This window comes from Lepeophtheirus salmonis, chromosome 14 (genome assembly GCF_016086655.4).
Source record: "Lepeophtheirus salmonis chromosome 14, UVic_Lsal_1.4, whole genome shotgun sequence".
NCBI lineage: Eukaryota > Metazoa > Arthropoda > Copepoda > Siphonostomatoida > Caligidae > Lepeophtheirus > Lepeophtheirus salmonis.
Window position 1 is genome coordinate 34,497,700 of NC_052144.2, and position 13,760 is coordinate 34,511,459.

At 30.3% G+C, this 13,760-nt stretch overlaps 1 protein-coding gene across 2 annotated transcripts in view; it reads left to right on the forward strand.

Annotated features, from left to right (window-relative positions):
* Positions 1-8,744: 8,744 nt before the first annotated feature.
* Mfe2 (peroxisomal Multifunctional enzyme type 2) overlaps positions 8,745-13,760 on the forward strand; it is a 94,906-nt gene continuing 89,890 nt past the window's right edge. The window contains exon 1 of one of the 2 annotated variants that reach the window (XM_040725582.2): positions 8,745-8,900. In XM_040725582.2, coding sequence (XP_040581516.1) covers positions 8,804-8,900 — 97 coding nt within the window. In that variant the 5' untranslated portion in view covers positions 8,745-8,803. The remainder of the gene's footprint in view (positions 8,901-13,760) is intronic. The other variant, XM_040725581.2, reaches the window with a different exon arrangement.

Sequence of the window (13,760 nt, forward strand, 5' to 3'; positions counted from 1 at the left end):
TAACTTCTATGTTACATCATTAATTTGTTTGATTTTCAAATATACGTTATAATACTTTAACTTGTCAATTTACTAGTAATCTACTGCTACGGCTAAAGGGTTAGCCATTAGTTTTTGATTACTCATTGTAAAAAATATCATATTAGCGACTTTTAAGGAAAAAAAATTAAGAAAATTCAATGTTAATAGATTTATGATACAGAAATTTTTTTGGATGAGTTTCACGACTGCTAATGGTTGAAAGATAATAAAAGAACAAGACAAAATTTTCGAAAAAAACGTCAATTTTCAAAACTTTAAGTTCGTTGTGCTACCTCTAAAACTTTTTTTAAATTGTTCAAAATTTGTCACACATCTATTTTTACCCAAATGCATATTTTAAGCCTATGACGTCTCAACAGTTCCAAAAAAAAAGTGCAAATTGGAACAGTGTACTGTACATTGCTAGTATAGGCTATCACAGACAGCATCGTACTTAACACCACAAAGAGAAATAGAGTCATCAATATGTGAGCAGTGAAGCTAATTAAAAAAATCCAGAGAAAAAGGTGTTCTAATTTAATTTTTTGATTAAATATCAGAAAAAATAGTTAGAAGTGCATTTTGTGCACCACAAAGAATATTCAGGATTGGTACACTATAAACATGCCTTGCTTGGACAAAGACTTGTGGTCCCCAAACACTTCTAATTTCATTCCCTTGACTACAAGGTATGATGGAAAATAGAGAAAAAGGCCTGTAATACCCGACATCAAAATTTTAACTTCATCCGATGCTAGTATCAATGAGGAATGAGTGGTCATGAAGGCTCAGTTCATTATTAACGTCTGCAAAGCCTTCCTTGGCCGTTTAGAGGGTGTCTTTGCAGCCAAGGGGGGGGGGGTGAAATATTTTCTAACTATAACCTCGTATATGTAGATATATTAATTATTATAGATATGTAAAAAAATTGTTAAAAACGTGTTCTAATACGTTAATAACAATTCCAAATTTTCCTGCAATAATACAAACGCAGGAAGAAGCCTATTAAATTCTAACAGTAATAATTACACTATATGAAATTCTCAAACTGGACTATTATAAATGTTTATTTTAATTAGAACTTTTAATTGACTCCTTAAAACTTTGATTCATTGGGTGTATCTCTGGTACAAACTCTTGCTGTGTTTTTAGTAAAGTTCTCCATTCCTCTTTACACGGCATGATACAATATCAAGATGAAGGAGTGATTGACAATCTCAGGCAAAATGTTGTTTTTTTATTCATAACCTCAAAATGTGTCGTAAAGAGGCTTTTTCCATCTATTTTTAGCGTGACGATGTAATTTTCATGACTATCTTATGGTTTCTATATGTATATAGAAAGCTTTATTTTTTAATCTACAAAAGGAACAATTAATTTTTATAAATAGAAAAATATTGCTACAAACTGAAATTTCCTCTGTTGTCCATTTCCTTGTACAAACAATTTTCTGTTCTTATTAAAAATTTTCTTTTATTTTCTCAAATCATAATTCTTATAATAGTTTCAAAAACTTTAATGGAACGCTATTTTTTATTTTTAGAGTTATAGGGGAAAATATATTTTTATATTGTGTGAATATATTGCAGTTTAAGTGAATATTGAGCTTCTTGAAAAAATACAAATCACCCACCCAAATATCAAATTATTGTAATAATTTCTTGAATATATGTTTCGCGTATGATATTTTTGAATATTTAATTTTATTATTAAAATATATACATATTATAGTTTTTGGTTGATAGTTTCAGTTACCTTTTTAGTTAATTTATGAAACATATATCAAATGGTTTCATCCTCTTAGCTCAAGCTACTTTTTTTCATTAACATGAATACTAATGTTTCTTTTAAAATACATTATTACTAGAGACACTTATGATGTTATTCTTGACTGAATACACAGATATCTTTTCACGACCAAAACACTTTACAGAACACTTTTTCATTTGAATGTAATTCCTGCGCTGTATTTGAGTCCATATGTCCGAGTTTAAGTTCTATATAGTATTATCACACCTTTAGATACGTAAAAACAATATTGATAACCACGAACATAGAGTAATCACGCAGCCTTTTTATTGCCATATAAAGGCAATATAAAATGAATGATTGGTTGTAAAGCGAGTCAACGTCATTTTGTACTCAATTCCTTTAAGAGGGTAAATAAAGGCAAAAAATTTGATTACTCAATGTGTCTAAAATTCCATACCAAAACTCAATTTACTCATATTATGGATCCATCAGCGATATAACAATGAGAAAAATACAAGGATGAAGAAATTAGTATGAATAAAATAGTATAAAAACCAACTGTTGATCTATCCTTTTTAATTAAATTGGCATTATGAAACAAAGATGTTAATTCTTCATAAATTATAGACTTCCTTCAATTATATTCATCATAGAATGAAACTAATTATTCTCATATGGAGAGGAAGTCTAAAATGATTTATTCTTTATTGCAGATTGTAAAAGAAATTAATCGAGAAACGTTGGCTAAAAATAATATTATCCCATGATTCATTTGGATTTGGTTAAGATTGTTGTTTTTGTAAAGAGCCTCTCATAAAATATTAGTTGATTATTAATTAATGGTTTGACTCTCATTTGGCCAATGTTTAATGATTGATATTTGTGGTGTTGATTTATCCCGCAGAAAATAACATATCATCTTGTTAATGTGTTTAATTAATTTTAAAAGAACCAGTTGGTTTTTTAGAGCTTACAAGTTGGGGCATACTCGTATAATTCAAAAGTAGCAGGCCCATTGTATCTAAAAAAATTATTTCAACTTACTCATCTTTATAAACATAAGAAGGAAATTTTTTATGACTCTTAAGTATAATAAATAGCAGAATTTGTTTGCATTTTATAAAAAAATTATTTGATTATTATCATAATATTTCCGTTACTCTAATTTTCCATGTCAAAAACAACAAAAATAGCAGAAAAAAAACATAAATGCATTGTTACGATGTTATAATGTTCTACGTTATCTCCATTTATATTTACATATATATTGGTTATATGTTATATGTGCATAATCTCATATTATAGTTGTTTTTTTTTTCATCATCAAATTAAAAAAAAACATTTATATGTTTACATATTTATTTTGCAACAAAAAAGGTTTGAATAATGACATAGATATTTCAAGGAATTAAAAAAATTTTTAAATTAAACATTCAAATGATCCACGCTCGTATATAACTAGTTAAAGTATGACAGGTTTATTGATACGAGTATCTATATATGTACTTGTAAGTTTTGTTGAAATGCTTGTTAAACAGCTACTCACTATATGTAAAATCACGCACATGTAGCTGTAAAACCTTTGTGTAAGCATTGGGAAATATTCCATATTTATCTTTCTTGAACTTGCATACGTATATAATTTGCTATACCTATGCCAACAAAAACTCTCTTGGGTTTGTATTTTATATACCACACTTATACAAATGGTAATTTATAAAAAGTGGAACAAATTTAGGCTTAAATTAGCTATAAATATTGCTACAAGTTGAAAAATATAAGAATATAAACTTATACGCGTGTAATTATTGATTTAATTTCCAATTTAAAACACACATTATAAGTTTAATTGATGATAAATTCACTAAACTTATAATTAAAAAATGGTTAGAAAATATATTTTGAATATTTCTCCAAAAGTAGTAAATTTTCAAATTTGGTATGATGTTTTGTATAGAAGTTTTATTTCATGATGTCTATTGAAAAAAAATATTGTTTAAATTAACAAATACAGATTATGGTTTTTACATTTAAAGGGGGATATGATGGTCTATTTGATACGTGGGTGATTTTCTAAAAAGATTCTAGGAGTAATTCTTCAGGATATTCATTCGATAATAAAATATACACGCTACATTAGAAACGGTTTGTTGAGGGATCTGAGGGCACCCACACCTAAGTTGTGTTTCCTGAATTGACACACTTGGAGTAACTATTTCCATGTTAGTTTATATTATTCTGCAAATTTAAACTTACAATAGGGCATGAGCGACTATTTTTAGCTCGTAAGAGAATGGCACCGTGATAAAGAACAATAATAAAACTCCGACAATAATAATAGCTATAGGGTAGGGTTACCCAGCCATGGACGTCTCGATCACCTGGATAACAGACTAGAAAACGCGCCCTCCAAGGGCCGGCTTAAAAGAAGTTACCAAATATGTGACTTTTTTAATAAAAATATATTAATACGGTTTTTCAATACAGATTGTATGAGTTAAAATCTATAAATATTTATATATAATAGGACAATTAATAATAGTTCAACACTAAATAAGCTGTAATATATCACCAATATAATTTACATTAAATACTTCTAAAATATATATACACACCAGAAATATTAATGTTCATAACTTAAACATTATCAGATTAAAGTTTGGCAACCTTTCTGGATTTGAGCTTGTTTTCAGATGATCTTTTTCTGACTTCCTGTCGGATGATGTCATTTAGTTGAGAAACCAAATGTTTGCCCATGATTTTGAAGAGAATGTGTGAAATCTTGCCAAGAATGCTTGCTCATTTGTGACCTTGATCACACACAGTATCAACTATTGCTTCGAGTGTATATTCTGAGCTCTTTCTTGACTCTTTATTATGGGTTTCTTTAGTTGTTTGGTTGTTCTCGAAGCCCAAGAAGTTACATTTAACAAACTCGACTCTTTCTTCGAAATATACTTCATTGATTATAAATTGTCATTACGCTTTCTGCTGTTAAGGTGTTTTATCCTAGTTCAAAGTTATTTAACTATAGACGACGTTAGTCCAGTCTCCACGGTAACTGCAGTAGAGATTGTTCTAAAATACATGGGACATTGTACTGTAAGGTAATTCGACTTAAGTATTTGTTCATAGAGGTCGTAATAACATTTTACCACAGAATACAAAGAGGGAAAACAAGGTGAAAATCTCCTTCGTTGGGTTTCTTGAAGAGTAATGTCATCTGTTCTATGATGAAACACAATTTTGAAGAATGAAGTGGCTCCAAATCTCAGGATGCAAGTAGTTTGTTCAATAAGCCAATGATGATTTCATAAGTCTCTTCATTATTCAAGAACTCTTTTGATCCTAAATACGCAGCATTGTTGATACCTTCAGGTCTTTCAAAGCTAGACTTAATGTCAAGGACTTCAGTTGCTTCCAGCTTAACAAGGGTCAATTTGGGCTATTTAATTAGTGTAAATCCCGCGAGTAATGTTTCATTAAACAACTTTTCATAAAGCTCGTTAACTGTTAGTGCTCTTCTTCACCAAACATTTTGAGATTTAAGGCTTCCTGATACTCGTTTTCGAGCTCGAGTTGTAGCTCACAAGATGATGCTCGGGTGGGTCTAGGAAGAGGCGGAGGAGAAGAGAGGTAGAGCAGAAAGTTTTTTAACACTGAAGGGACATCAGTCTCCCGAAAAGTTAAGTTATTATTTTATTAAGTGCATATTATGTCAATTCTTGAAATAGTTCTACATTTTCATTTTAAAGTAACTTAGGCTTTTACCCAAAGCTGGAAACTGTTCTTCAGGTTGTGAAGTTGCGAATAATATATATTTTTATAAGGAGACATGATGTTATGAATCGCCTTTAAACAGTTCAAAATCGTAACTATCTAACAAAAATGTTAAATAAAGGTATGATATAGTCAAACTAAAATAATGTAAATGCTGTTTCAACTAGAAGACAACTTAACTTTAAGTACTTTTCTTTGTGTTTTGTGGGTCATCCTGAAGTTTTTTTTTTACTTTGAAAGATCAAGCTATCATTTAAACTTGCAGCAGTATTTTTGCACATGACAATATAGAGAATAACACAAGGTTTTTGTAAAATATTAATCTTTTCATATCATTCTTCATAATTCGACCTCATTATTGCATCAATTGCTGTCTCCAAACTATAAAGCATCCTCCCGACAAAAGTAGAGAGAAATGTTGCATTTGAGGCATTCAAGAGGCAATTATTATCCTTGTCATGTCTAGAAATAAAATCGAAGAGCTAATATGAATAAATGCATGAGAGGAATAGTATGTCCGAAGGGGTCGAAAGACATCCTCGATATTCAATTTCAATGAATCTCTGTAGCTCAACTTTTTATTCATTGAAGTCTGCAATATAACTTATGTTATCCGGAGGAGAGTCTTTTTGAGCTAATGATCCCCTGCAAAATAGATATTGCACTTTTTTGCGGAGAGGAAAAAAATCTATCCCACGACGAAGTAAGGGGAATTACTCACTCTAATTTAAAATTTAATTTTTCAAGGCCAAACTGCTTTTAAAAAAAAGATAAAATGCCAACCCTGTTAGTGCCTTAGAAAATATGGGATATCGTCAAGTATTTTTCAATGCTTGTACGTATTATATACATACGTTCTACGTGGTTTGATAATATTGCAATAATTTTGCTAAAAGATACTACTTGAATTGAGAATGAGTAGTGGGCCACACCTAAACATTTGGTATCCAAAGGTTGAACATCCCTGCACTAGATTACTCTATCGGAAATTTTATAGATTGCCCGGGCATTTTGCACATTGCCCATTGCATATATACAGATTATAATAGAAAAATAAATTTTTAATTTAAAAAATATACATTAGAGAGAAACCACCTTGTCGGGTGTGGTTCTCTACTTATTTTTTATTACTAAATTGAATACTATCACGACAATATGTGGATAATATACATTTCTTACTTTGCTCATATCTATTTTTATTCTTCTTTATTTATCTAAATTATTTACGATTAATTTAATATTTAACTCTATAATGCAACTAAGTTACCTCATATATCAAATATAAAACATATGGCGTTATAGAGTTAAAAATTGTTAATTGGATATATATTCAGGAGTCTGAAATATTCTTTTCGCATATTCCAAGCTTTGTATATCAATTTTTATGAAAAAGTTTGAAAATTTTGTGACAAAAACAGACAGTTATTTATTTAAATAACTTTTCAAAAAAGAGAAATTTCCGTCTTTACCATTTTCATAAACAACTATATTTTCTTCCTTATATATATTTACACTTTTTAACAAGAAGACTTTTAGTGAATATAAATATATATAGCGTTCTTCAAATTATTTCCCGTCGGGATTTTTAATTATTTACAACATGATCCTGATAGAGATTCTATATGATAGGAAATTAGAATAGTTAAATATATAGTAAAGTGAAACAAAGGATAGTTTTAGTACTTTTCGTGTTTTTTCAATTATCTTAAATTGGTTTGGCTCAAATATTCAAAAGTTTAACAAAACATACCAACAACTGTTTGCTATTGTTTAATCATATTTATTTATTTCGTAGTGTTTACATAAACTAAATATGAATGCAATCTATCAAATTTGGCTACTTGACTTAATAGGTCTAGAACAGTATGCTAAGCCCACGGTTCGGTAAAAACACCCTTTAGGGTACGCAATTCGGTACCGAATTTTGTAAAATGTTTTATTCATAAAATTAATTAAGTTTTTCAAGTTTTTTTCGATATTTCATTCTTTCATAATTTTTTTTTCTGTTCTCTAAAAAACAAAGCTGTATATAAAATATACACAGGGTATATAGTACTATTATTTATGAATTTATTTATTTTTGCAAAAAGATGAGCTTGTCTACATTTTCTGCTAATAAACTAGACCGATTAGCAGTCACAAAATCGCCAGCTGTCGAAAAAAATATTTTTCTTGATACAAATGTACGTGTAGTTACGAGGTATTGACAAGCTAAGTTGAGAACACTGGAAAAATTATTTCTATTATACCTTGGTGGGGGGGGGGAAGGATGCAGATGGTTACATCGAAATTTTTGATAAAAAGTACTACCTTTGGCTAGACATAAGTTGAAGGACAACTTTGTTTTCACTCATGATGGATCACCGAGTCATTAGGCCGCTAAGACGATAAGCATTGCTGAGAGACAATTTTCCGCACTTTTGGGAGCTCAACATGTGGCCGCTCTCCTCTCCAGACGTGAACCCCTAGTTCTATTCTATCTAGGTGCATCTAGATGAGAGGGTGTATGCTACTACTCCCAGTTGTTTCCTAGAGGCTTCCATCGAGAAGGAGTGGACAAAGTCGAGAGTCTGACTACAAAGTCAAGGTCTGCAGGGAATTTAGGCATCGTATGGAGGCAATTATTAGAGATAAGGGATCACATATAAAATAAAAGTTATGGTGAGCACTATTTTCATTTGATTTTGTAAAAAAAAAAGCCCCAAAAACCTCTGATTCAAATTTTACTCTTGAAAAATTGAAACTAATAAAATTTGTACCACTACATAAAGTCAACCCTGGATAAAAATATATAATAAGAAAGAAAATACAAAAAAATATTCAATACTCCTTATCTTTGTTCTTTTTACATTGAACAAGACAATTTTAGTAATCCACTGATAGCCAAATAGTTAGTAAATGAAACGATTTTACTTAGATTTTCATTATAAGAATAGCTTATATACAATGCCTCAAGGTAAAGTTGAAAAAATATTACATTTTTCGCAATATTGTGCATTGTATTATACAATTGTAATATCAATTTTGTAGTAGAAGCGTTTTTAATGTTCGAGAATAAGTGTTTATCAAATTTTATGAGAATGTTGGGTAAAATTGTACATTTAAAGTTGAAATTCGAGTTGGAATTACTGATGATGCTATTCATTTCCTTTTCCTTTTTTACAACTTATCCCAACTTATAGGTTCATTCCAAACAACTAGAGACATATGATGATAAATAAATTAAAATCCTGTTTTAGTTAGACTTTATATGCGATATAGCAAGTACATAACGAAGAAATTAGACATGGAAAAAAAATATTCATTAAAAGATAAATCCGTACTGCTTCTTAACTCTTTAAATCATGGTAGGAAATTACATATTCTTTCTCCATAATGAAATATTCTTTTTTTATTTTAAAATACTTATTTTATATAGTTATCTTTAAGTTCATATTTAGGGTCAAATATTTACATATGTTTTTTTATAAAAATAGTCCCCCGCAGTGCATATAAAATTAACTTATTTTACAATGAGTTATTAGAAAAAATTAATTATGTATGTAGAAGGATTTTAAAAAAAAAAAAACTATTTTTCTTAAAGAGTCACTATTTTAAATATTTCATTGTGGTTTTTTTTTTTAAAGAAAAGTATGAAACTGCAAAGTATAGTAAATATCTGTTTTCATAACATATTCAGATTGATATACTTCGGCTTAATATCATCACTTTTTACAAGAAATATTTAATATTACGCGTATACAGTAGAATTATTTTTGTCAAATTGAGTCTGGATTACATTTGTATAATTAATAGAATTATCCTCAATTTCTTTCATCAAATTATTATATATACCCCATTGGAGGTAGAGTCAATCCCACTTAAATAAGTCTAAATTGTCACTACAAAAATATAAGAAATGTATATATCTAAATTGAAAGGCCACATCGAGGTCAATATGAATCTCCTAAACAACAAAAAAGTTATAAGATATACTTAAAATTCTTGGGTATCTTAACTTACTGCAGATAAATGTTACACAAACCAATAATTAACTAATATATGTTAATGAAAAGTTGGCCTGTGCGTGTATATGAAGTAATATAATTATTAAAGATTAACTCCTCGTCTAACATCACCTCACATGCATATAAGATAAGAAAATTTTTAATCTTGCGTTGTATCACTCAGAATAGGGAAATCTTAATTAGTTATTTTCCAATCAGTCAATATATATACAAAATACACGACATATTTGGTTAGAAATCTCAAAGATAATTATCCACTATACTACTTGATTAATTGAAATCACAAACACCTAACTACTAAAAAAAAACAGACTATAAATATATTTATGAAAATATTAAAAAAGTGTAAATAACAATTACCAAAGATATACATAGTTGATACAAATATTAATCATATAATATTTGTGACATCTGGTCTATCTAAACGCCATCTAACGCAGGAATGCATTGACTGCAACCCTTTTTATCTTCTCTTTGTAGGTACTTCAACATTTTCTTTTCATTTCACATCTTAAATCCACTTCACATTTTTATATCAATTCTTTTCTTCTTAGTACTCTCAACTCGTTCATTCTCTTTCTCTTCATACTCTCTGCTACAAAAGTACGGTCCATAGACAACAACTTAATCTGTTCAGTATCACAATGAAGCAGCAGGAAGAAAAACGTAAAGTCATTGTAGAATTGTTTGAGGGTGGTGTGATGCTAAGGCAATTATCAAAGTCACAAAATATGTCAGGAGCACTGTCTATGACATCTGCAAACAATTGAAGGCGAATAAGGGGCTTTCCCATTCCTCGTGTAGTTTGCGAAAGCCAAAAAGGGGACTGGCCGCTTCCTGGAGGTGCTCAAAAGGTCCATTAAAGCAAATCCTGGCATCCTAAGCGCTGTCCATGCTTAGAAGATATATATCAGTAAGAAAACGGTAGTCAGGCCCATCAACAATAACCTTGGCCTGAAATCCTTTTCAAGAGAAGGCTTCACTTTCTTACTGTGAAGATGAAGGACATCAGGTTGCAAAGAGACAAAAAAACCTGCCAAATTCGTAAATCAAATCACAGGATCATAAAGCTATTCATTGGCTAGTCATACATCACCTTGGACGCTACCCACAACCCAAAAAATGACCACAGGTTGGCAAAAGACTGAATTTTCCTCCTGTGATCATCAGTGACGGCAATGTTACCCCTGCTCACATTTTTGACAACGGTCTCAAGTTTACCTCCTCAGTATACTTGTACCTGCTTAAAAATGTTGTGATACCATGACTAGAAGCCGCATATCCTCCAGGTATAAGATTTGAGGGGATGTAAGACTCATCACCTTGTCATTTAGCCAAAACTGTCATGCATTATCTCGACAGCTAGGTCCACGTTGATTTCAAAGCTGATGAGTGGCCTTCCAACAGCCCTGACCTTAACTTGCGTATTTCTAGTTGTGGTCAGAGCTGAGAATGAAGGTAAACAAACATCCCTATAGCTCCTTGAGATCCCTGAAGCTCTTTGTGAAGAGGAACATGTCCTGCTTCAACAAGAAAGATGCAATTAATGCCTGCTAAGTATTTATGTCCTGTTTACAGTTGGTGACCGAGGGAGATCATATAGAATGATACAATAGATAATTGTTCAGTTCAAATTCTATATATTTTGAATTTTGTCTTAAAATGTCATCCACTATTATCTAAACTTAATTGAAAATATTGTGCGTATATTTCTGCACAGCCCTGTATATTGTGTTGCAAGGGTAACTGTTTTTTTTACTTTTTGTATCCATCAAAAGAATAAACATATCTTATTTAGATAAATGTATGTTTGTAGAATAATACTTACAAGCATATCTATATTCAAGTCATTCGTATCCAAGTCTGAATAAGCATGGTATTGAGTCAAATTCAAGTTTCAGTCAACACTCGAGTACTATAGTTCTGAGTTGATAAAGTATAATCTAGGTACACATTTGACACAACAAATTTTCAAATCTTGACTACGTCCCAGTTATATTCCATACAATAATAGAAAATTGTTTTCCTAAGTGATTCTAATTAGCATTAATGTATTTATTCTAAAACAATAATATGTGATTAATATCAAAAATTTGGAGCAAGACACCACTTATTTAGTTACAGGTCGGTTTGAGGAAAGTCGCCGCCCAGACCATCACCGAGCCACCTGAACATGCTGCACTCGTTCAGAAGAAAATTCTTAATGCTCCAACCCAACACCCGATCGTTGTGGTTGTTGTAAACCAGCTCCACGGTAAAAATATTATCGTCGGTCCAAATGATTGAAACGTGTGTGCAAAAATTGAGAAATTTCAGAACCATCTTCTCCCGGATCCGCCTCTTGGCCACTGTGGGCTCGCTGAGAAGCTGCCGCCTTTGTAGACGATACGGCTTCATCCTCATGTCCTACGCATGGTTTGTAGAGACGTACCAGCCTCATGAGGTATCTTTCAAATGGAACACTTTTCACGGTTGATCTTCGATCTCATTGCCTGGATCAATCTGTGTGTCCTCATAGACCCTGAGAGACCACTCTTGGGCCTGTCATCGACACACCCGATCTCTTGGTACAGCTTGATCGTATAGTGGACGATTACTGTACAAATTGAGGTCCTTCAGAGCCTTGGTAATGGCCATACAACTCTTCCCTTCCAAATGAAGTGAAATGATGGCGGGATTCGGGTGCATGATGCCGTTGTTAGAGGCTCAAGAACACGTTTTAGAAAAAAGTTCATTTTCCAACGAAAAAATGGATGTTGCATGAATTATATGCAACAAACAAAAATAAAAAATATAAACCCTTCTAGGAGAAGTATTAAGTTGAAGTTGCTGTCCTAAGATTTATGGGTCACCTTCTATCTTTTAAAAAAGTTTGTCATTTTAAAGGTATAATAATTTAAACCAACATAGAGTCCAATCATTTTAACGTCCATCTGTTTGTAAGTTGTACCTTCACTAAACCATTTTTCTAATTTAGAATTGATACAAATAGGAAACTTGGCTTAAGATGTCACCTGCATTAAGTGCTAACTTTTTCAGTTTCCATAAATGTGAGATAATTACAGATTTGGCTATATTTTTTTCTTAAATGCTTAAGTAGAAACTCAATTTTCTTGTACTGTATGTCTTACATTTAATTTAACGTATGTAACACGAGGTAATACAGTACTTAGTTAAAAGTTATAATTTACAAAACTAAGTTAAGTTATAGTACATTTGAAGGATGATCAGAACGTATACTCAATGTTTTTGACTTTTTTTTGGATATAAAGATCATATTGCACAAAAAAAAAAAAAAAAAAAATACACAAGTACTTCATCAAACGATATGATATATTTTGACCTTGACAAAAATATTAATTTACCGAATGCATTTACAATGTACTTTGACGTATTTAAATATATTTGATAAATTATACTTTTATTCAAGTTTCAATGAAGTTAACAAATGGATAAGTTTTACATTCTTTTTTTTTTTTTAATTAAGGGATACTTTTAGTCTTCTACTTAAAGTGTAAAAGATTTCAAAATAATTTCCCAACTAAAAATTTAATAGTGTAATAATATTAATGTCCGACAATATTAAACTTAAAGAACGTAGGAAAAACATTTTTATTAAACCACATTTTCAATAAATCAATCAAAATTACTTGTCTTTAAAATTTATTTAATTTTTCCTCTAAACAAATGACATTCAAACTCTCAATCCCAAATAAAATCATTGTTAAACAAGGTAATACTTTAAATAAGAACTTTCAACTTGTTTGATGATGTTAAAGAAATTTAAGGTTAGTTTATAATTAACAATAAATTTACAGTTGTGATTAAAATGAATTTTACTGAGTTTGTAAATTCAAAAGTAGTTTTTATTTTAACTAAATTCTTAATAAATCTTAGAAAGTCAAATATGATATATTTTGCAATTTCTATCAGTTATAGAAATGGGATTAAAAAATTACATGAAATGATACTATCTATAATGGTTATATAGTTGTAATTATCAAACATAATAAATTCCTTACTGTATTGACAAAGTATTGCTCGTGAATAAATTGGAGTTACATGAATGCATCCATAATCGTCAAAATTTGTTTTTGGGTTGAAAAAAACGGAATTTATTATCAACTTATATTGCAGATATTGTCAAGGCGTGAATAAATATTACTACGAACTAATAAAATAAAGAAATGGAATAATTGT